General features: G+C 48.9%; 1 protein-coding gene and 1 non-coding gene across 2 annotated transcripts; one reads left to right on the top strand and one right to left on the bottom strand.

Moving 5' to 3' along the window:
* The first annotated feature begins 10,292 nt into the window (after positions 1-10,292).
* LOC100216915 (hydrolase) lies at positions 10,293-12,657 on the top strand. The gene is made up of 2 exons (NM_001143301.1): positions 10,293-11,060; positions 12,117-12,657. The coding sequence occupies exons 1-2, from the start codon at positions 10,464-10,466 to the stop codon at positions 12,168-12,170; spliced, it is 651 nt and encodes a 216-aa protein (NP_001136773.1). The 5' UTR covers positions 10,293-10,463; the 3' UTR covers positions 12,171-12,657.
* Positions 12,658-17,844: 5,187 nt separating this feature from the next.
* On the bottom strand, positions 17,845-17,986 carry LOC111590719 (small nucleolar RNA Z247). The gene has a single exon (XR_004855760.1). It is a non-coding gene; the product is annotated as a small nucleolar RNA Z247 (small nucleolar RNA).
* Positions 17,987-23,940: the final 5,954 nt, after the last annotated feature.

Genomic DNA, 23,940 nt, shown 5'->3' on the forward strand with positions numbered 1-23,940 from the left:
CCAAAATGAACAAAAAACCTTGGCATTCGAAATGCCATTACAAACGGAACTCCGGTTCCGTCCCCGCAGGTACGGACAACCTCCCCGCCAGAGAAGCCCGTGGAGCGACGAGCTCTGGGTGAATCACCAGCAAACGCGGGTCGCCCCAAGGCGCATCGGCAGGTCCTCACTCCTGTCCTCGCTACGCAAGCGAGGAAGAGGACGGAATGCTGCATCCTAGCTGGGTAGCAACAACCCGCCTCCCCCAGCATGACTGGAGGACGTCTCCTCCGCGGAACTGGGGGATGGTCTCCACCGCCAGAAGCTGGAAGAGGAGGCGGTCGGCCGACCCACGCAAGGGGCAGAGCACCGGCTTGGCCCAGGTCCTGTCCCGGTCGGGATGATGAAGACCAGCTGGGAGCGGGGCAAAGACCACAGTCCAGCCGCTCCTCCCCATCCAGGGGCTGGTGGTTGCCGTCTTGGGTGACCCCCGGCGAGGGGGAGCGGTCGGGCTGGTTGATGAAAATCCTTGAAGCCGAACGATGGCTGAAGGGTACCAACTCCCACGGAGTTGCGTTCCTCCAACGATGGGGCGAAAAGACGGCGGTTTCCCCCATCCGGGGGCTTGGAAGGTGGAAGAGCACGAGGCATAAGGAAGGAAGAAGACATGGTCGCCTTACGAAGGGGGACGCCCTCCTTTTAAAGGCAACTCCCCCTGCTTGCGCCCCTAACCGTCGCGGGCCGAGTCCTCTCCAACACGCCTCCAAAGCCCTCCCCCGCGGCGCGGGGGCTGGGACCCACGAGTCATGGAGACCGGCTCCGAGCAGAAGAAGCCGAACCGCCACGCACGACGCGCGCAACCACCCAGCGGTTACAAGTAACCCTCCACTTTTGCCCAGACCAGCGGGCGAAAGGGGCAGGCAGCCATGCAGGCGGCATGCAACCGCACCAAGTGGACGCGCCTCTCCGACTCCTGACAGGCCAGCCCGGAGGCCCAAGCCCACGCGTCGCGCAACTGGCGCGCCGGGTGTTGCATGCGAGCCGCTGTGCCGCTTGCGCCACCACCGCACCTCCTCGATTGCGGAACCGATACCGCGATTCGAGGCGACCCAGCGCGCGACCCAGCAGCGCCAGCCCGACGCCGCGGTCAAACGCGGTCAAAAGTGGGCCGGCAGTAATGACGGTGGCAGGCGCGCGAGAGCAGCGGTCACGCCATCGGCCAAGCTCACGTCCCATCCGGAGGCAGCGAGAGAACCCCCTCTCACGGTGTGAAGACGACGCGCCCGTGACCCGTACCTCGAACGGCTCGCGCACGCAACGGCAGCCTCGCCGACCGCTTACCCCGACGCATTAACTTCGCGGCTGAACAGGCGACGTTTCTGGCAGGGGCAGCTGGCGACGCTTCGCCTTCGCCAACACGACCACACCAAAAAAGGTACGCCACGTCGCTCGGTTTCGTATCCTTTTTCCCTTTTTTCTCTTTCTCTATCTCTTGCAACAGGGACCGGGAAAGGGGATACCCCCAAAGGGATCCTTCCCCGTGAAGGAACTAGGCTCCGAGCCTCCTTACTGATCAGGGGTTCGAAGGCTGGCCCCCCGAGGGGTTCAACAGCCACCTCAGATCGCGTGGGCCCGACACCCACTACTGGTCAGGGGTTCGAAGGTCGGCCTCCCGAAAGGTTCCACGACCGCCTCAGGCTACTCGGGCTCCGCGCCCATTACTGATCAGGGGTTCGAAGGCTGGCCTTTCGAAGGGTTCACAGTCGCCTCAGACGCCGAGCGAGGGATGACCAGGGGTACGTTCGATACATAACCAAGGCTCGGGCTGCGCTCCCGAGGTACCCTAGGACGTTTCCGAGACCAGCGGGAACGACTCTGTAACGGAATCCCATCGGAGGGAGGCAACGAGCCCTCGGACCCCGTCGCCAGGGGACCGGGTCCGGCAGATCACCCGCAGGTACTTTTGGGCGTGCCTCCGGGCCCCTAGCCGACCCCAACGAACGGGGCACGGACGTCCACTCGGATTACCCGATTGCAGCTCACCGGAGACACCATGTTCGGTGCCCATCGAGGGTAACATGGCGCTCTCCCCCCCTCCTCCTTGCGGAAAGGCGACGTAGGGGCGTATGTAAAAAAGCCGAGTCTGTCCCTGATCGTCCTCTCGCTCCGTGCGGAGGCTCGGGGGCTGCTCTCGCAAACCCGGCTCCGGCCGAACCGTTGACAGCGTCAACATACCAGCCCGAGAACTTGGGCCCCGACAGTGCACCTGGGCTACGGCCTGTTCGCATGAGGGAACCACCAGACCGGCCGAAGCATTGCGCAAGGCATTAAGACCTCGAAGGAGTGAAACCACTCCTCCGAGGCCTCGGGGGCTACACCCGGCGGGTGCGCTCGCGCGCACCCACCGGAACAAAGAGCAACCGAGAAAGGCTGGTCCCCTTGCAAAAAAGTGCGACAAAAAGCCTCCAAGCGAGTGTTAACACTCCCTTCGAGGCTCGGGGGCTACTGTCGGGGACCATAATTAGGGGTACCCTCAAGACGCCTAATTCTCAGCTGGTAACCCCCATCAGCATAAAGCTGCAGAGGCCTGATGGGTTTGATTAAGTCAGGGATCAGTCCATACGAGCGACTTGATCGCGCCTCGCCCGAGCCTAGCCTCGGGCAAGGGCAGCCGACCCTGAGGTGTTTCCGTTTCGCCCGAGGCCCCTTTTCACGGCAGACGCATCTCCAGCTCGCCCGAGGCCTTGCCTTCGTTGAGAGGCAACCCTGACTAAATCACCGCGCCAACCGACCTAGTCACCGGGGCATTTAACGCAAAAGGTAAGACCGACGGACGACCAGGCTTTGCCAGAGGTGCCATAGGAGGCTCCACCCGACCCAGGGCTCGGACTCGGGCCACGGCCCCGGAAGACGGCGAACTCCGCTCCGCCCGACCCAGGGCTCGGACTCGGGCTAAGGCCCCGGAAGATGGCGAACTCCGCTCCGCTCGACCCAGGGCTCGGACTCGGGCTAAGGCCCCGGAAGACGGCGTACTCGGGCTAAGGCCCCGGAAGACGGCGAACTCCGCTCCGCCCGACCCAGGGCTCGGACTCGGGCTAAGGCCCCGGAAGACGACGAACTCCGCTTCGCCCGACCCAGGGCTCGGACTCCGCCCTGGCCTCTGCCGAACGACCTCCGCCTCGCCCGACCCAGGAGCTCAGGTTCGGCCTCGGCCATGCAGGATAGACTCGACCTCGACTTCGGAGGAGCCTCCACGACGCCCGACCTAGGGCACGAGACCGCCACATCAACAGGAAGCGCCATCATCACCCTACCCCGAGATGACTCAGGCCGCAGAGAACAAGACCGGCGTCCCATCTGGTCAGCTCCGCCAGATAGGCAATGATGGCGCCCCACTAGGCCCATGACGACGGCGGCTCTCAGCTCCCTTACGAAAGCAGGGAGACGTCAGCAAGGGCACAGCCGTTCCAACAGCTGTCCCTCCACCAGGCTCCGTTACTCCTCCGACAGCCACGACGCCACACCGGCTGGGCGCCAAGACCTCTCCGGCTGCCACCTTGGCATGTACTTAGGGCACTAGCTCTCCCTCGCTAGACACGTAGCACCTTGCTACACCCCCATTTTGTACACCTGGATCCTCTCCTTATGCCTATAAAAGGAAGGACCAGGGCCTTCTTAGAGAAGGTTGGCCTCGCGGGAACGAGGGCAGGGGCAGGCGCTCTCTTGGGGCCGCTCGCTCCCCTCACCCGTGCGGACGCTTGTAACCCCCTACTGCAAGCGCACCCGACCTGGGCGCGGGACGAACACGAAGGCCGCGGGAATCTCGACCCGGCTCCGACCACCGACCTCGCTCTCTCTTCCCCCCTTCGCGCTCGCCCACGCGCTCGACCCATCTGGGCTGGGGCACGCGGCACTCTCACTCGTCGGCTCGGGGACCCCCCGGTCTCGAAACACCGACAATTTTGCATTCTTTTATGTTTGTATGGAAAACATAGCACATTAATAAGTCGAAATTTAATGGTCTTCATGCAAAATGATATTGCATTTTTGGAAAAGCATAGGGTGATGGAGTCCTAGGCACTGGCTGCGCTAAATTCTTTATCGAGTTTAGTAGCCCAGAGACCGTGCTTTAGGCCGCATTTAAAATGCCTATCACTATGAGGTCTACATCTTTCGAGATGATTACCTATACGTGCTACCCAAAAGATCACGGACCATGCAGGCGTCACGGGCTATGGAGCCAGGCTAGACGCTGCAGTCATGATGACAACTAAAAGAATTCTTTTAATTAAGTACTACTTAATTAAACAATGAATTCTTGCAAAATATGACACATATCTTCAACTTGGGATTATTCAACACATGATGGAGATCTAGGCTTTGGCTGCAATAAGTTCTTGGAATTTATTTGCCCAGAGACCAAGCTTTTAGACAGCAAAATGTTATTTGCCCATCAGTAAGAGGTCTACATCATATGGCTATGATGATTACCTATGTGTTCTTCCAAGTAGATATGTTGGAGATGTGATGTTGGTTATTCACCTTTATGGTGATTACCATTTTGTTTTTGAAAATTTGGTCAAGCACAGGGTAGTGGAGTCCTAAGCATTGGCTATGGTATGTTCCTTGAATATATCTGCCCAGAGACCATGCTTTCAGGCAGCATAAGTTTGCCCACTACTGAGAGATCTACTCCATTGTTTCATTACATGGAGACTATCTACGTTGTGTCCACCAATTTTTCAAAAATCATTTGGTACACTTTATGTGATACCTAGAATTCTCCAACATATAAATATATGATATATTTTGCGGCATGATAAAATGGTTAAGCCATTTGAAGAATAATAATTTAATAGAGTTTGATGAACTCGCCTAATGGGCTTAATTATCCTTAATGTTCATTGGATATGATCATTTCATTTTTGCATGATATGGGAATTCGCCTCTCATTTTGGAGGAAATGAGATGCTCGCTTTCTCTTACGGTTCTTATGAAAAGAACTAATGTGCTTTTGTGGCCTGATGTGCAAGCCCAAAATGAATAGCAAAGAAAATCATAAGACTTGTGGACTTATGAGTATGTGTGTACATTATGTTGTAGACTAACACTTTGTATTCATATATTTTGCTTGATAGCAAATATACAAGCACATTAAAAATGAAAGGGCAATGAGTATGACAAACTCTTTTGTCATTACACTATACATGATATAGTGTTGTATGCCCAGGCATCTAATCTTGTATATGAAATCCCAATAGATGCATACTACTCATGAAAGCTAAGATATGAAGTGTACTTCAATCTTCCATCTAACATGATAACAGTGGTTAGTCGTGTAAACCATGATTTGGACTAATCATGTAACAACACTTCTTTTTCTAAGAGAAGACCACTTTGTTAGATGATTTGCTTTTGAGTACTATTTAAATGATGCATGAGATTTGGTATAATCTCATAATTGAAGTTGTGATAGGTTCAACTCATGCGATGTGAGTTGAACACACTCATGTGATTTGAGTGTAAAAACTCATATGAATTTGAGTTAAACAAACTCATCGATTGGAGTTGATCACTCATGTGATTTGAGTTGAACAAGCTCATCGATTAGAGTTGAACCAACTCATCAAGGGAGTTGAAGACTCATTAATTTGAGTTGTGCAAACTTGTACAAGGATTCTTCCAATTGAGGAAGAAACATGCAATGTGGAGAATTGAGCCACAAACTCTATATATGGGGAAACAAAATATTCTGATTTTCCTTTGGAAAGAGGAAATAATATTTTGACAATCGCTTCATGCGATATCATGATATGTTAATATCTAGTCCCCTTTTGGTAATGGAAGTATCAAGGATGTGTTGATATATCCTAATTTATCTTCCATATTATAGAGATATCCATATAATTTCTATCATGTGGAAACACAAGGTGATAGTGATGGATATTGCATATGTTTCTCAGAAACATTTCTTATGGACTGTATTCTACATGCATCCTCCCATACAAAGTGTTGCATATGTTATAACTTTTCATGTGATGATACTTACCATGCTGGGTAAGACTGAATTGGTAATTCCATTATTGGGATGAAATGAAAAGTTATGGACAATTCTGTTGGTCATGTTTTTCCCATAAGATGGATACTTGATGAGTATCATTGGGAATGAGATTTTAAATCCCTCTTATCTTAAAATCTGATCTGAATTGGTTAAGTTCTTTGAATTGTTTCAAAGGAACGAGTGTGGTCCATTACATAGATGGTATGGACATTGAAGGCTTTATATGGTTATTTGGTGCATCTATATGATGACCTGAAGTGTGTCCTTTGGACAACACATGACCATTAAGTAATAATGTCTCAAGCTTGAGCACATTAGCCTCCACACTGCTGAATTTACCAAATCTGCTTACAATGATGATTGTTTGTCTTGGTATTAAGAATGATATCCATAAAGGATATGATGAATCTGTGATAGATTCAAAAATTTCAGATCATTAATGACCATCAGTAATGAATTGTCATTTCCAACTAGTTATGGTTGGAGTCAGGAAGTTTTGCACGCTCCTGACTTGTGATTAACTGCATGTATAAGTTCCCCTATGGTTTTAGTACGTGGGAATCCATGAAAGATTTCCCATGCGTACATTGGGTATGTTCCCAATCTCACCACCACAGCGTACATGTATGGGCACACAGAAAACTGGGGATCTATGTGAGAATTCATTCTCCGTCGATCATTAAGTTTTAGAATCTCTTCATGAGAATCTATTTATGGCCCGTACGCTTGCTTGAATCATGAGCTTTTCCAGGCATTAGGGGGAGATTTCAAGTACCAAAAATGAATGCCAGGAAATTATAATGAATGCAGTAAGCATTCAGGCTCAGGATCACGTACTAAAACCGAACCTTTGGGTTCGAATGATTTGCAAGAAGTTGCAAATTGACTGCCATGTGCATTTACTATGAGGTGTCACTCAAATTAATCCTATGTGGAAGTGCCAGAAAGAGTGGTTAAATAGAACACCACTAAACTCCCTATTGCAACGTTGTTGTAAATAAGAGGGGGAGAAGTATGGTCACAAATTGGGATTAAGATGCTTGCAAGCAGCTGAAGGCTATACCTTCTGAGATAGTAAATGCAGACCATCTATTCGTTGGTAACCAACCTAGTGTTGGTGGACACCTAAAGGATATTGATTATCCTGTGAATGGAGGACATTCACAACCTAGCTCAGTGCGCACTGATGAGGCTAGGTTATCGGAAGCCCTTGATTCTCGTTTTGGGATTTCACGAGGAATCATAAGGGTACATAAAAAATGACTTTATGTCAACTGGAGAATTGTGTTATTTAAAAGCTACAAGTGTCGACACATACATCTCAGCAATTGTATATGCACTCCAAGTGATCCAAAAGACTATGGCCATAGCAGAGCACGAGTATGCTCAAATTGGATCTTGTTGAGTGATATAATGTTGCAGAGATAGCCTTGCTCACCGGAAAGAAGTGTTAACTTATTTTCACTTCAAGGTATCTTACTATGGATACAAGTTTGTTTTCATGGACTTGGAAACAATGAGGTGGTGAGAAAGCATGGCTAGTAGCAACTGGGTTTATACGCAAACCCAAGCATTATTTTAATGCTATAAATTCTCTTTTACCGTGAGTAGTAAAATTCCGATACAATAATATGGGCAGTAAATCATCTATCTATGCAGTTGATAGATGTAGTGACAACATATGCATATGTGGTCACTGGATTATGGTATTTATGGAGTTTTGAAGGATTCCAAGTACATAATCACCAATCACAAATTTGCAATGCTTGGAAAGTCTTTGTGACTTAGAGCATCCTGGTCAAATATGGTACATTTGACCTAGTGAATCCTTCCTTCTGAAAGGATACACAAAGTATGGTATGTTCAGTGTAAATATGTGCAACATATTTTAAACATACATTACTTATCGACAGAGTTCGAGATAGAGGATATGAATTGAAAGAGATTTTCAATTCAAAGTAAACTAACTTGAGTATCTTGGATACAAAATTGTCTATATCCAACATATATTGAAGAAATTCAATATGAGAGAATCATTGTTATTTGATTCTTTCCGATCATGAGATGTGCTATTGTATCTTGCAAGAGCATCCGGCCGGATATTGCTTTGCAAAGATTTGCTAGCTAACAACACATGAGATCGAGTTATGATCTCCAGATGTACTCATGCTCTCCTTATGTTTGGATATACTGATCTTGGATATCTATAGAAGATCCCCAGGTACAAGATCAATGACATACTTCTGGTAAGTTGGACCTACTGTTTGATAAATGTTAATCAACAGAGATTAATGGTCACTTACACTAATCATTCTATAGTACACTTCGTGGGATTGTACAGAATGATATACTACATACAGAGGGTATGTGGTGGTCATGATTTTATATCAGTGACCTTATTATCTATGAAGATAATATTACTTTGTGTTGTTTAGATGAAAAACAAGTTACGAACTAAGTCTCTACTTACTCCACATTTTAGATGTGTTTGAGAGCAGGTATGGGATGACTTAGTGATTTGTAAAGATCAGGGGGAGTTTCCTCTTGATCTGAAGAACTTGTTTCTGCATAATGTTGTATTCTTTTCTTTGCATGAGTTTTCCCCTGTTTGGGTTTCTCATTCAAAGTTTTTAATGAGGCAACATCAACACAAGGCCTATGTCGTATCATCTGTTTTTCCCGTAGAGGTTTTCAAGGATGATACATTATGACATAGTTATTGTTGTATTTGAACTAGGATATGAGTTTATATCCCTAGAGTTCAAATGGATCAACAATAGAATATGACTACTCTCCTTATTTTTCCCGTTGGGTTTTTAAGGAGACTCGGCTGATATGTTAATTTCTCAGATTTTCTGACTAGATTATCTTGGAGAAATATTAGCCTGAGTTATATGTCTCATCATTTATTTTCCCCACTGGGGTTTTTGAGATGATGGCTATAGACATATTATTGTTCTTTGGGCTAGAGGTCCATTGGAGAACAACGTACCATGATTCGATTGAATCACCGACAATTATCTATAAGGATAATTGAGCTTGTGTTGTTCAGATGGAAACAGGAAAATAGAAATATTAACATCTTGCAAACAAAGTCTTGTGATAATCTTGCTGATCTATTCACAAAATCTCTACCATGCTCCACGTTTCGGAAATATGTTAAAGTGGTTGGTATGAGAAGATTTAAGTGATTGCAAGAACCAGGGGGAGAAATTCTCCGTGATATTTGACCTGTTTTGTCCATCATATTACACTCTTTTCTTTGTATGAGTTTTGCCTTGTTAAGGTTTTCTCATCCAAAGTTTTTAACGAGGTAATATCAACTAAGCTATATGCTTCATCATTGACTTTTCCCCACAGGGGTTTTTACGAATGATGATTACAAGCATATTTTCTTTTGGAGTTCGTGTGAGATTATTCTCATTATCCAAAAGACATTGTGTACTCCTTATTTTTCCCACAGGGTTTTTGAGGAGATAAGATCTTAGAAGAACATCTGACAGATCATCAAATGAAGTTGGATTGATCAAGGGGGAGTGTTACAAAATATTATATATGTGATCAATCCAAGGGGGTGCGACAGTTTTCCCCAAGGGACACACCTCTTGGGATACACCCCTTCACTTGTATATAAGCAGGGGCGAAGCTACATAGAAACTAGGGGTGCACATGCACCCACGAAAATTTGGAAATATAGTGGTTTGGACCAAATTTTCACCATATATGCACCACCTATAAATTGTTATTATGCACCCTCAAGGTATATGCACCCTCCCCTAATTTACTCTAGCTTCGCCACTGTATATAAGTGTAATGATCTGTGGAATACAAATAACGGTTCTGTCATTTTGTCTCTCTCAATCTGATTACCACTGAGTAGACTTTAACAAGCGCCACGGAAACAGTACCGGCAGTCCGCGCCCAACCCGTGACGTCCGTCCGGTTGCATCCCGTCCCAGCCGCGCCGCAAGCGCAGCCGAGGGCCCCAGCCAGGCCAGCGGAAGCTTCTCAACCCCATCCCACGCGGCCACGCAGCCGCTGACGCAGCGGCAGCGTGGCGACGCACGGCACGCACCACCCGCCCCAGCCCCACCACCTTGCGGCCCGTTGTTGCGCTGCCGTGGCCGTGGGGCCACCCGGACGGTCAAATCTCTCCCAAACCACCATGTCTGACTCTGACCTGAGAGACCACCTCGGCGGCTCGCGCAGAAACCTCCCCACCTCCGGCTCCTCTCCAGTTCTCCACCCATCCCAACTCCCCCACCTCGCTCGCTTAAAAGCTCGCCTCGCCCCCGACCGAATCCACCCTCCCACCACCGAACCCGCAGCCGCCGCCGCCAAACCACACCGCGCTCCTCTCTGGCGGATAGCGGACAGCGATTTTGATCGGCGGTCCTCAGACCTCAGCCCAGCCCGGCCCGCGATGGAGAAGACAAAGCTGCCGCTGCCGCTACCGCTACCCCTGGTGCACGGCGAGCGTCTGTGGGCGCGGCCGTGGCGGTGGCTGAAGACGGCCTTCTTCATCGTGGCGATGCTGGCGTCGCTGCTGCTCGTGTGCGCGCCGCCGCTGCTGGTCGTGCTGCTGGACCTGCTCCTGCCGCCCGCGCTGCTCTCCAGCTTCCTCCGCGCGCAGCCGCCCTCCTCCGCCTCCTTCGCCGCCGCGCTCGCCGCCCAGGCCAGGCCCTTCCGCTTCGCCTCCTCGCTCGCCGACCTCCCCGCGCTCTCCGCCGCGCGCTCCCTCCTCATCCTCTGCGCGTACGCCGCGGCCGGAGGCGGCGGCGCCGCATACAGGTGGGTCGCCGTCGCCTGCAGCGCCGCCTCCGTCTGCTACGTCCTCGCCAAGGCCGTCGCCGTCTTCGGCGCCGCGCCCGTGTGGCGGGGCAACGGCCAGCTCGTCGCCGTCGAGGCCTTGTTCCTCATGTCGCTCGCGCTCGCCGTCGCCCACCTCGCCATGGCGTACCGCGCGTCATGCCGCGAGCGACGACGCCTGCAGCTAGTCTACAGAATCGACGTCGAAGCGGTGAGTCCCCTCTCTCTCTCTTTACTTCCCTCACTGTAGTGTAAACAACACTGCACTTCTTCAGTTTATTGCCTTCAAACTCAGCCCTTGTTCGTTTCTATCGGATTGGTGGGTCGGAACGAATCCTAACCGGATTGCTTCTCTAATTTATATAAACTTTGATTAGTTGGAACGATTCCGGTTACAATCCGACATAAACGAACAAGGCCTCAGGGAGAAAAAATTCAGTCAGAAACAGACACGAACACGCACCATGGGCCGCGCTTTGCAATTCGTGCTTTTAGGTGAAGGCAGGATTCTGCTGAATAATCTCGGAAATTGCTGGGGGTGGATCGAACCACCAGCTAGCTTTCGGCTAAAAAGACGTTGTAAACGCGCTGGACAATCCGAGTTCCGCCATGGAATCTGCTTTTGCCGGCCATGCCATTGCCAGGCAGTCCCAGCTGTCAGCACAACACCGCTCGTGCTGTTTCTATCCAGAACGGCCTGGACCCATCTGCCTGTAGACCTGAGCTCACATTCTTCACACAGCGAAACAGACCACGGTATCCTCTTCCATGAACGGGCGGAGTCAATTTTCAACTACCCACCTTAGACACCCGCAGACGAATCTCACGAAGAAACAGCCCGCTCGCCTGACTTGAACACGCCTTCCACGCCTTGGACGTCACAGTAGCAGGTAGCAGCTTGCCGATCAGGACAGGTCCTCTAGGAGCAAGATCCCCAGGCCAGGCCACCCTCTTCTAGAAATATCTACAAAATAGCAGCGACCCCATGAACAGGGGCCCCCCTCAATTGACAGCACAACTGTGAATGCATACATCTTGGCCTATCACTGTCGAGGTAGCGCCTTGATACATCCTAGTTCGTTTTGGCGTGGGAATCCCAGAGACTTGTTCAGATTCTAGCTGTCATGAGAGTGAACTGAAAACTCGGCCGTTATTTCTTTTCTTCTATTCTAAGCACACACACGCCTCAACTGTCACCACCACCACCACCAGAGAAAAAAAGAGATGTGTCGTACGTTTACTAAACCCTTGGTTCAAACTTATGCAGGTAAGACTGAAGGGAGGCCAGACGCCCAAGGCACTGAAGCAATGCATGATATGACACCCATCTGCTCCTAGTATCGCCGTCCCCGCTGGGTGGAGGTGGAATTGGAAGGAAGGAACCTGAAGATGCACGGCGCGGCGGTCTTCGTGGTGCAGACCGGCAGTGCAGTGCAGTGCAGGGGGCTCATCCGCGCCCAAGTTTTGGCTCGAGAAGCTGTGCATACCGATCGCCGCGTCTGTCCGTCCACTCCCTCTGCGTCTGTGAATGTGTGCCAGAGTGAACGTGTAGTGTCATCCTGTACATACGTATGGAACACAACATTCGTGCTTCGGCCTCCTGCAGCCAATGCGATCCAGGATGAGCCGTGTGCCAGGTGCTTGCGTTGCCTCGTCGGCCCGGAATTGTGAATATGCCTGTCACGTGCGGGCGGAGGTGGCAAATGGGCATCTCTAAATTTGGTGTTTATCCTGCTTTCAAGTGGATTTGGAAGCCTTTTCCTCTTAGCTAAAACATAAGATCGCTCTTTTATCTTCTGTTAAGAATTTAAGATCGCTCTTTTGTGATTGGCTCTCCAACAGCATTGCAAACAAGCTCAAATGCCTTAAACTGCTATGTGCGCGGATAACTTAAACTGCCTTTGAATGTGTGCCAACTAAGCAGAGCGTGTTCAAATTTAGTTGTACCACTCAAACCGGACGGCTCTTACAGGTTTCAGTCTGAAACTTTGCCTCTTGATATCAGCATTGCAGACTCCAATCCATGCTGAAAAATATGTCAGATGCCTTTGGCCTATACCAGTCTATTTCCTTTCTGTTCAGAATTATTCACCAGAGTTGCATTGCACTGCACTGCACCATGTGTGCATGTTCTATTGTGATGCAGATGGTACAACCTACTTGTTTTTAGCAGTAAAGTGGCCTATCTGGCATGTGCAGCCCATGCAATTGTGCTACCATCTATGCGGACATACGCAGAGTAGGAGCCGCCGCTAACCGCGAACCGTCCATGTCTCTATAGAGAGCATCACCATATAGTTCATTCTAATGTTTGGCATCTACATCGATGCCAACAAACTATTAATCGACTTTGTACATGAGTAGCCACAGCGTTGCCAGGGAGAAGTTCCGAGCATCGAATTGCACATTGCACCGTGCGGTGCTCAATCAAAATATGCCGACATTGATGACGGTTGGTTCCTCTTGGTACTCAGCTCAGTCCAAGCGTCCAACCGCTTGGACGAGGAGAGTGAAAAGGCAGCTAGTAATATTTTGTTTTTTTTCTTTTCCTGTTTTGTGGGTCCTAGGTCGATGCTTATCCACTGCAGCTTGCTCCATCGATGCTGAATGGATGCGGTGGTTTCTGGACGTCGATGCGCACCACTGTCGGTAGTCCAGTGGGTTGGAGCATTTGGAACACGTGCGATCATTTCACCACCTTTCAGGAGCGAAGGATGTCGATTGAAGGTTGCAAATTTCTGTTAAACCGCCGCAGTAAGAAAACTAAAAAAATAGTAAAAAAATCTACTTTCTGTTATCGACGAAAGCTATATAGATCGCTATTGTACCTAGAGGGAAAAATGCACACTTTCCAGCTATTGTGGACCCCCTCCTGTTCTGTGAAAAAACATACATGCATGGTTTCATGATCCATCTGCAACGTCAAAATCTGATTTGAAACGCTACGGTCACCCGCATCTGGGTAGAATCTAGAGTGGAGCATCAGTTGTCAAATTCAAACTTTGTTCGGTGTTCAAAGTGTAAACCTAATAGGATGAAGCGTTCAACCACCATTGGTGGCCGCAGGTTGCATGTTTATATAGCGCCGTATACCGGGCGAAGGGTGTATACACGGATAGAGTTTCAGGTGGTTAAGATTACACAGCCGAGGCTTATCTTTATCTATAGCCTAATCTCTATCTATGGCTAACCAACTAACCACCCGAGGCACCAGAGGATAGGGATTACAATTCTGTCTAACACCCCCCCTCAATCTCAGCCGTTCTGAAGGTTGAGATTGTGACGAAACTCATGCAGACGTTGAGCTGAAATTGGTTTGGTGAAGCCATCCGCGACTTGATCATCGGTAGAGATAAATCGTACATCCAAGAGCCGACGAACAACTTCATCACGAACAAAGTGATAATCCACCTCAACGTGCTTCATGCGCCCATGAAATATCGGATTGGAAGCAAGGTACTTGGCACCCATATTATCACACCAGAGACGAGCAGCTTTGGGACTTTGAATGTGAAGCTCCTTGATCAAACTGCGCAGCCACATTAACTCAGCCGTAGCATTTGCCATAGCTTTATATTCTGCTTCGGTACTAGATCGAGATACTGTCGGTTGTTTCTTAGCACACCAGGAGATGAGATTTGAGCCAAAGAAAACTGCAAACCCACCTGTGGACTTGCGATCATCAGCACACCCGACCCAGTCCGCATCTGAGAACGCACTGAGCATTGTGGAGTTACACTGACGGATCTTGTGACCAATAGTTAGAGTGCCTTGAACATATCGCATGATGCGTTTTACAGCTGCCATGTGCGTAGAGGTGGGTGATTGCAAGTACTGACAAGCTTTGTTAATAACAAACGACAGGTCAGGACGAGTGAGTGTGAGGTATTGCAGACCACCAACCATGCTTCTGTATTTTGTGACATCATCGTGATCGAGAGGAGTACCAGAGTGTGCTGTCAGCTTCTCAGAAGTAGACATCGGTGTCGCCATTGGCTTGCACTGAGACATCCCAAACTTGCGAAGTAGATCAGTAGCATATTTGTGTTGTTGAAGTATGAGACCATCTGGTACATGCGTTACCTCAATGCCCAAGAAATAATGAAGCTTACCAAGGTCTTTAAGAGCAAAGTCATGCTTGAGATCCGTAAGCAGAGCATCAATGGCCTGCGGTGAGGAGCTTGTAACAATAATGTCATCCACATACACAAGAACATAAATAGTGATCGAGCCACGATGAAATATGAAAAGTGATATGTCGGCTGGAGATGGAATAAATCCCAAAGCTTGTAGCTTCATGCTGAGTCGTGAATACCAGGCACGAGGTGCCTGTTTAAGTCCATAGAGGGCTTTGTCTAACTTGCAATGATAAGAGGGAACCACAGGATCCTCAAACCCAGGAGGTTGCTTCATGAACACTTCTTCCTCTAGAACACCATGAAGAAACGCGTTCTGTACATCCAATTGGCGTAGACTCCAACCTTTGGACACTGCAATAGACAAAACAAGTCGAATAGTAGCAAACTTGACGACAGGACTGAACGTGTCATCATAATCAATGCCATAACGCTGTTTAAACCCTTTGGCAACAAGACGAGCTTTGTATCGATCAATAGAGCCATCAGGATGTCTTTTGATTTTATATACCCACTTGCAATCTATCAAGTTCCGGTTCTTGTCAGGAGGAACGAGATGCCAAGTCTTGTTGCGTTGAAGAGCAGCAATTTCAGATTCCATAGCATGTTTCCAATTGTTATTACTCAATGCTTCCCGTAGGGATGTTGGTTCCAGATCAGATACTGTAGCAAGGCCATATGGGACCGTGCCATCAGAAAAACGCTTGGGCTTGCGAATCCCCGCTTGCAGTCGGGTGCGTGGAGCAAAATTCGGCACGGCCCCCTGTGCAGATTCGGCGGAGACAGGTACCGGTGGTAGCGGCAAATCAGGCGCTGAAACAGAGGTAGATGCGCCTGCAGCAGCTTCCTCGGGATGGATCCGCACGGAATTGGCGGGATCCGCAACAACACCGTCCGTACTGATCGACGCGTGAATGTCGGGGCCCACCGCGGCGTCTGGTTGTTGCATGGCGTCGAGTGCGGCCTGGAGCGGCTCGAGGCGAGGCAGCGCCGGATTCGATCCGGCAGGAGCGGAGGACGCCGGTACGGAGACTCCCGGGACTGCTGTGACCGGTTCTGTTGGTTGGGAAACTGAGGAGGATTCTGCGCCCGGGATTGTTAGTGGCTGCAAAACAGGCTGAGGCAACATATTTGGAACAATTGGTAAAACACATGCATGAGTATTGACCGCAGGCTCATCTGCAGGAACCGTGGAAATAGGATCAGGAAGAAGAATATCAGCAGTATACCTGGCGCCCGCGGTGGAATGAAGTTCAGAAAAAGGAAAAATATTTTCATCAAATATAACATCCCTAGATGTGTATATACGTCCTGTAGAGATATCTAGGCACTTGTAGCCTTTGTGCATAACACTATAGCCAAGGAACACACATCGGACAGACCGAAATTGAAGCTTATGGGAATTGTATGGACGTAAATTGGGCCAGCAGGCACACCCAAAAATGCGGAGGGCCGAGTAATCAGGTGTGGAGCCAAGAAGTTTATGAAGGGGTGTATCAAAATTTAGAAGTTTGGTGGGTGTTCTGTTGATGAGGTAGACGGCAGTGAGAAAAGCCTGATCCCAGTATTTCAATGGCATAGATGCAGTGGCTAAGAGAGCTAATCCTACCTCAACAATATGTCGGTGTTTTCGTTCGGCCACGCCATTCTGTTGATGAGCGTGAGGGCAGGAGACTAAATGAGTGATGCCAATTTTCCGGAAAAGAGAGTTGAGCCGAACATACTCACCACCCCAATCCGTTTGCATAGCAATGATCTTACGATTGAACATGCGTTCAACAAGGTTTTGAAACTCATGAAATATAGTGAATGCATCTGATTTGTGACGCAACAAGTAAACCCAAGTGAATTTACTATAATCATCAATGAAACTGATATAATATTTATTGTTGCCGAAAGAATCAATTGCTGGACCCCAAACATCAGAAAAGATGAGATCCAGGGGAGCACTAGACCTACTAACCGAAATAGGATATGGAAGCTGTCGTGCCTTGGCACGCATGCATGCATCACAAACGGATGACTTATTATTTAGAGTGGAACATAAAAGACCATTATCTCTAATGACACGAAGGACGATCTCATGAGCCGGATGACCTAGCCGAGCATGCCAGCGATGAGGTGAAGACTTGATGGCAGATAGAAGGAGCTTCTGAGTGGGGTTCAGCTGGGTCGGTAAGGGATAGAGACCACCCTTACAGGGGCCGCGAACCAGCACCTTCCTCGTGGCCTGGTCCTTGATCAAAAAGACATGAGGATGAAATTCAATAAATGTATTATTGTCTAGAGTAAACTTATGAATGGACACAAGATTTTTTTGTGTAAGGGGAACATGAAGAATATTGTGAAGGTGTAGAGGGCGGGTGGACGAAGGTATGACAGATGAGCCAATACAGTCAATATTCATACCTGCGCCGTTTGCCGCCTTGATTTGTTCCATGCCATTATATCGTTCATGCACGGTCATTTTATCAAGCTCGCCGGTGATATGATCAGTAGCACCGGAGTCTAAATACCATTGTGAATCACTGGCTTGAAATGTCGTCGCAGATGCAGCAAGACGTTGATCAGGGACGAAATCCTCGTCAAACCGGTACCAGCAGATGTTGGCTGTGTGTCCGATTTTGAAACATATTTGACAGTGAGGACGAGATTGGCCCCCAGATGAATCAGCGGAAGAGCGACGGTTGGATCCACCAGAAGAGCCCCCGCGTGACATGACAGATGATTGATCACGTGACGGGGGGCGACCGCGTCCACGCCATTTGTTGGCGCCACGGTTCGACGAAGATCCGCGACCACGGGAGGCCGCGTTCACGGATGAGTGATAGGAGGCCCCCGACTGCCTCTCCGTGCGCAGTTCATAACTCAGCATTTGCGAGAGTAATTCAGAAGGTGTAACAGGTTCTATGCGAGTAAGAATAGATGAAACGAGAGGATTGTAGCGTTCCTCATCAAGACCAGTGAGGAGATAGGATACAAACTCTTCGTCGTTAAGGGGCTGTCCGGCAGCACTCATCTCATCTGCATAGCCTTTCATCTTGGTGTAGAAGTCCGTCATGTTGGCAGTGCCTTTCTTTGTGGTTGCCAGCGCAATGCGCGTATTGACGGAGCGAGCACGGGTACGGGACGCATATGTTGCGGCCAGTGTGCTCCATACCTCGGCCGAAGAGGGCAGCGTGGCGACGTTGGTGAGTACATCTCGTGTCAGGGACGACAAGAGATACCCCAAAACTGCTTGATCACGCGCAATCCACCGAGCATACTCGGGGTTTGGTTCGGTCGTCGAGGCATCGCCGATCTTGCTGGCGATACGGGCCGGGGGCTTTGGATCAGCACCCGTGAGAACGTCTTCGAGTTGCGCCGCGCGGATGGGCGGCAGGATTTGAGCACGCCAGAGCACGTAATTCGTGCGGTTCAGTTTTTCAGAAACTGGAATTGAGAAGGAGGAGGGGATGGTGGAGGAGAATTCATGCGCCATGGATGAAAAAAGAGGCTGGCTATGGTACCATGTAAACCTAATAGGATGAAGCGTTCAACCACCATTGGTGGCCGCAGGTTGCATGTTTATATAGCGCCGTATACCGGACGAAGGGTGTATACACGGATAGAGTTTCAGGTGGTTAAGATTACACAGCCGAGGCTTATCTATAGCCTAATCTCTATCTATGGCTAACCAACTAACCACCCGAGGCACCAGAGGATAGGGATTACAATTCTGTCTAACACAAAGGATAGAGTTGTCCGGGAACCGGTTTGTGAAAGTTGAGTACCTTCACAAGTTCACATACTAACAGCTACTCCTACTCATATGTCCTAGCACGATACTCACTCCTTGCACTCAAGCCTTATGAACGCCTCCACGAGATTAAAGTTAACAAAATCACTACAAGTGCCTTGATATCAAGAGCTGTTCGTTTTGGATTAAAGTCAGCTGTTCGGATTGCTATTGCTACAATCCATAGAGAAAAATATCGTAGAAGTAGTAGAAGCCAGTAGCCCGGTACGGATTAAAGCCAAACAAATATGTTGAATATTAAAAGAGAGAAAATAAATAGTGTGTCACTACCGGAACAGAGTTTCACACTCGACAACACAGAGATGTTGTTGATTGTCATTCTTCACCGAGAGTAACACTCGGCAAATAATTCTTTGCCGAGTGCCTGAGATTTTGCACTCGGCAAACCTCTTAGAACTCAACAAAAAAAAACACGTTTTCGATAGTGTACATGACCAGAATTGGAAAAGCCAAAATCATATCTGACCAAAAAAAAAACAGGTTGAATGCTTGATATCCAGTAGTTGCTCGATAGTATAATTTTCAAGGCTTCATTGTCGGAAACAGTGCGGATGTCTTCATCTCGTGAAATTGCCACCATCTCTGATCTATTCTATACCATATCAGTCTGTTTAATGCCATGAAACTCACGTAGCCTTAAAAAAAACTCTGACGTAAACACTGCAAAGAGTTCAAGGTTTTGGCGGTTAAGTCCTCGCAAACCATTTGTGTCTTAAAAAAAATAGAACAGGTGGACGACGTCCTGTGTGTTCTCCAATCTCCATTGTATATGGAAACCAATCAACAGCGGGCAATATTGCCTAGAAGATCGTTGCAGAAAACCAGTTCCACGCTTCACACTTCGTTCAAAGCAGTTCCGTGGGTTTTTACCCAACAGATGTACTAGCTTTGGCCTCCTTGGAAATTCCGGTTCATCAGCGGTTGGTCAAGCACGCGCCTGATGATTAATAAAAGGAAAAAGGAAAAACAAAGCAGATCTTCTCGATGGGTCAACAGGACGGAGCGAGCTTTCCGGATGGCCAGTAATCTTCATGACCAAGGAGGGAAGATGGCTTTGACTTGTTCCTTCTAGAACACCGGAATTTCTGGCATCCTGCGTGTACTCAAAGCGAGAGCCTGTAGAGGCGCGTGCTAGTGACGTTGTGTTTCGTCAGCGATTCAGATGGACCGAATTCGCACAAAACAAGTTGTAGATGGGCCTGGCCCAAGCACTTCAGACTCAGAAGCCTAGATTTCAGGCCCAGTTGTACCTGGGCCAAATTCGCACAACAAGATTAGTGCGGTAGCAAGCAAGGAGCAGAACTGTATTTATATACAGAAAAAAGGTTCGATTTGATTTGACAGTGGACATGCTGGACGGGCGAGTGAAAACACTGAAAGAAGCATCGACTCCATGTCCAATCTGGACATGCTTGACGTTTTCAGTTCCATCTTGAAAGATACACGTACCGATTGCGGTTGCGGTTCATGGCCCGTCCAAAATCACATCACCTGTTTCGTCGTGATCCTGTCTTTCACCCTCAGAATTCTGACCTGACCGATGTGAAACCGATGCCAGCAATGGAAAAAAAAAGAACAGGGCATGCAACGAGCTCGCCGCCAGCTGCCTGAGCGTGCGCTACAACCTACAGTGAGAGTGAGCACACAGCTAGCTGCACAGGCACTCGCGAGCCATGCGTCATATCGTTAGGTGTTGTCAAACTAGTGGCCTCCTGTTGACTTGCGCAGCTTGATCCGCTCAACAAGTCTCGCACGCATGTGTGTGTGTGTGTGTGTGTGATGAGTCCGTCAAAGCAGCGGCTCCAGTCTCGATCGCAATCATCATGGTTCGAATTGACGGTGTGATGATAAGCGATAGCTAATAGTAGGCTACCGTCGAACAATGTCCGTGTCTGATCTGCTTGGCATGATGCGCATGCGCATGCAGCTTGGACGGACAGAGAGATCAGATCGTGCTCGTCCGTCGGCAAGGCCTATAGAAGCAAGCACGCAGGCATGCCATAGAGAGATCGTGTGCTGGTCGCGCGCGGCGCGCCAACAGCCGCTCGCGAGTAGTGGTGTACGTACTACGCATGGCTTGATCAGGCGTGGATCCGTGGTTGTCGGAGCTCTATAGCTACCTGACGAGGATCCTTTCTTTCATTCGTCGGCAATTGCCATGCTGCAAATATGCCACGCGCGCGTGTCGCGGCCGCGCCCGCGCCCAGCTAGCAGCACCGATCCAGCTATCGGGCGGGTAGCGAGGCGGTGTCGCGCGAAAGGCGCGGTGCCGGCGAGTGTCCCCCCGGGGCTCGCACATACATGATGGCCGCGTGAACCGGGGCATGTGAGGCCGCTGTCCGCCGAGCTGGGCACTGTGCGTGCGTCGTCTCCGCGCGCCCGCCGATGGCGACGCCGCCCGCGCACGCGCTCGCCAGGGTTCTCTCACGCACACCTTGCACTCCTCTAGCCTCTCTCCAGGCATGAACAGTTCGCCTCATCGTAGCATTATTATTTGCATGCAGTTGCAACACGTACGTAGTCAAGTCACGTATCCGCGCATGAACGACGCCGCGCAGGGTGGGAGTTGGGACAGCAGCTGCACCATGAGAAATTGGTTGAGCCCAATTCAATCTGACCTGTTAATTAAAGCGCACGCATCATTCTTCTATTATTGGTAAACTAACTAACTGCTAGTAAAGCCGGCAAAGGGGCCTGCAGCAGCCCGCCATTTGTTATTTTGTCACTCTCGATTGTTGATTTCTCTATTTTATCATCATTCGTATAAATTATAGATATAAATAGTCTCACAAATTATTATAGATATAGAGTGACATAATAGCCGAAAGCCCACTGCAAGTGACAGCAGGTCGCGGCGGCTAGCGTCCCGCGCGCATTCGCATCCAACGACGTGTTTCCTCCGGGGACATGCGAGTCGTCGTCGCCGTCGTCGCGCCGCCGGACGACGAGCACTAGGCCGCACCGCAGGCAAGTTGGCGCGCTCCGCCGGCGGTCGGCGTCGCGCGCGGGCCCTGGACCGACCGGGCCACGTCTGGACCCAGCGAGCGTCGTCGCGCGATTAGCGTTATTATTGCTGACCCGGTCGGCTGCTCTCGCTCGCCCCCATCTTGTTGGGGACGGGGTCGGTCGTCGCGTGGAAAATTCAGCGGCGGCCGCGACGAGCCCGGTCAGTCACTGTGTTTAGTTGTGTATATTTGCTGGTGATTACAATGAGCTGGTATTTGGTTGTTGTGAGTCATGGTCTATGGTGAGGTATATGTTTGATTACCTGCGTGTAGATATAGAGCCAGCCTCGCATGATATTTAAAGCATCCTGGATCAGGTTGTACGGGTTGTATCTCTGAAGCCAGACTCCAGTCAATCTGGCTTATACAGTAAGGCTACAGAGAGAAGACAACCAAACATGCGGTTAATTCTGTTACCCGCCCAGGCGAAGCGGAACTCGCATCAGGGCACTAGTTCATCCCGGAGACAAGAGCGGCATGCCCCCTGCAGAATCCATCTGCCCTGATATCAAAAGGATCCATCTGCCGCGGCGTGACTGTTGCTTCCTTCTCCTCGGAGGATCGACGACGACCCTGCGACGCAACCATGACGTGCGTTCATTTCATTTGATATGACACAGCAAACTAGCTAGCGTCTTTTGATTCCTCCGATCCGCGCCTGAGGCGTTTTGGATTATTACGCGGTCACCGATTAAATTAGCATTTGGTGACACGAAACGGGCGAAAAGTTTCCGGAGAAAGTGACGTACGGGGGGAATTGGAGCATCTGCAGGGAAGAACTAGACATTGAAAAAGACTAATAGCTATACCTATATATATACTATATACACGGAGCAGCTAATCATAACACCACCAGCTGGCTGGCTGTGGTGGATTACTCAATTTACTAGTACGTGCCGGATGCTAAAACGAGGAAACAACAACAGAGACAGAGCCCCCCCAGTGATTGAACCCAACGATGGATATACAAACATTATCAGATGTCAGTGGGGGAATTAAGTTTGACGGCCAATCAATTATCCCACGCATGATGAACTGCATGCGTCGGCAGATGTTAGCTGTGGTATACGGTATTTGATTCTGATGACGAAAACCATGCTAGATGAATGCGAATGTGGTTTAGAGCCAATAATCATGTTTCGATTCGAATCCCTATCATTTGTTCATGATTTTATCATTTTTTACTATTTCAATGTGGGGAAGCAAAAATGGCGATTGAAAACGTGAAACCAGGAAAACTTATGCTTCTAAAATATAGTAAAGAAGAGATGTGTTATCATCATCGGACCAGATCAGATGAACTCTCGTGCGTAAACTTATTGATTGACCATCTATCTACATCGCCATCTTAGCCCTTTTGCTTCCGTTGCCGTAGATCTTACTCCGTATCACGTTGTTAGTTCAAGTCACTGATCGGTGTGCATTGTTAAATGGAAATACGTACAGAACCAAATCTTGTGTTTCTATAGATTCTAAAACTGGACTTACCCGTCGGCTCTCGCAGAGTCGCGGGGTATTAGTTGACGTAGATGCTGACTTCATCCAAAAGTTTTTCAACCTACTGGTAATACATACGCCCTCGGTTCACAAATATATAACACCGTTAATATTGTCAAAAATTTTAATCACTCTTTTTATTCAAAATATTTATTAAAAAATGTAAAATTTTAAATAAGCACATACTATAAAACAAATTAAAAAAATAAATGATACTTTATTATTGTTTTGAATAAGATGAGTGATTAAAGTTTTTTTTTAAAAAAATCAACGCTATCGTATATTTATGAACAGAGGGAGAGGGAGTAGTTTGATTTAGTGATGGACACATACACGAGGAAATAAATTCAGAACAGACGCAGTCACTCACGTAGCGGAAGAAGAGTGAAAAGGAAGAAACAAAGGCAAGAAAAATAATAATTAAAAGGAGATGTGGATGCCCTCTTCGCACACACACAAATAGGCGTGGTCCCACCGGTCTTTTTCGTATGCTGTTTTAATTGCAATTAGTTGGAAACGGTGGACCACTCTTGCCCCAGTTGGTGCCAGGCCCTACTTCCGGAATATTTTGTGGGGAGACCGAGCGAGCAGTACTATTGGCGGTGCCGCGCACATATATGCCTTTTAAAGTTTGTTTTCTTTTCTGTACCAAAT

The sequence above is a fragment of the Zea mays genome, chromosome 1 (assembly GCF_902167145.1).
Source record: "Zea mays cultivar B73 chromosome 1, Zm-B73-REFERENCE-NAM-5.0, whole genome shotgun sequence".
NCBI classification, from domain to species: Eukaryota; Viridiplantae; Streptophyta; class Magnoliopsida; order Poales; family Poaceae; genus Zea; species Zea mays.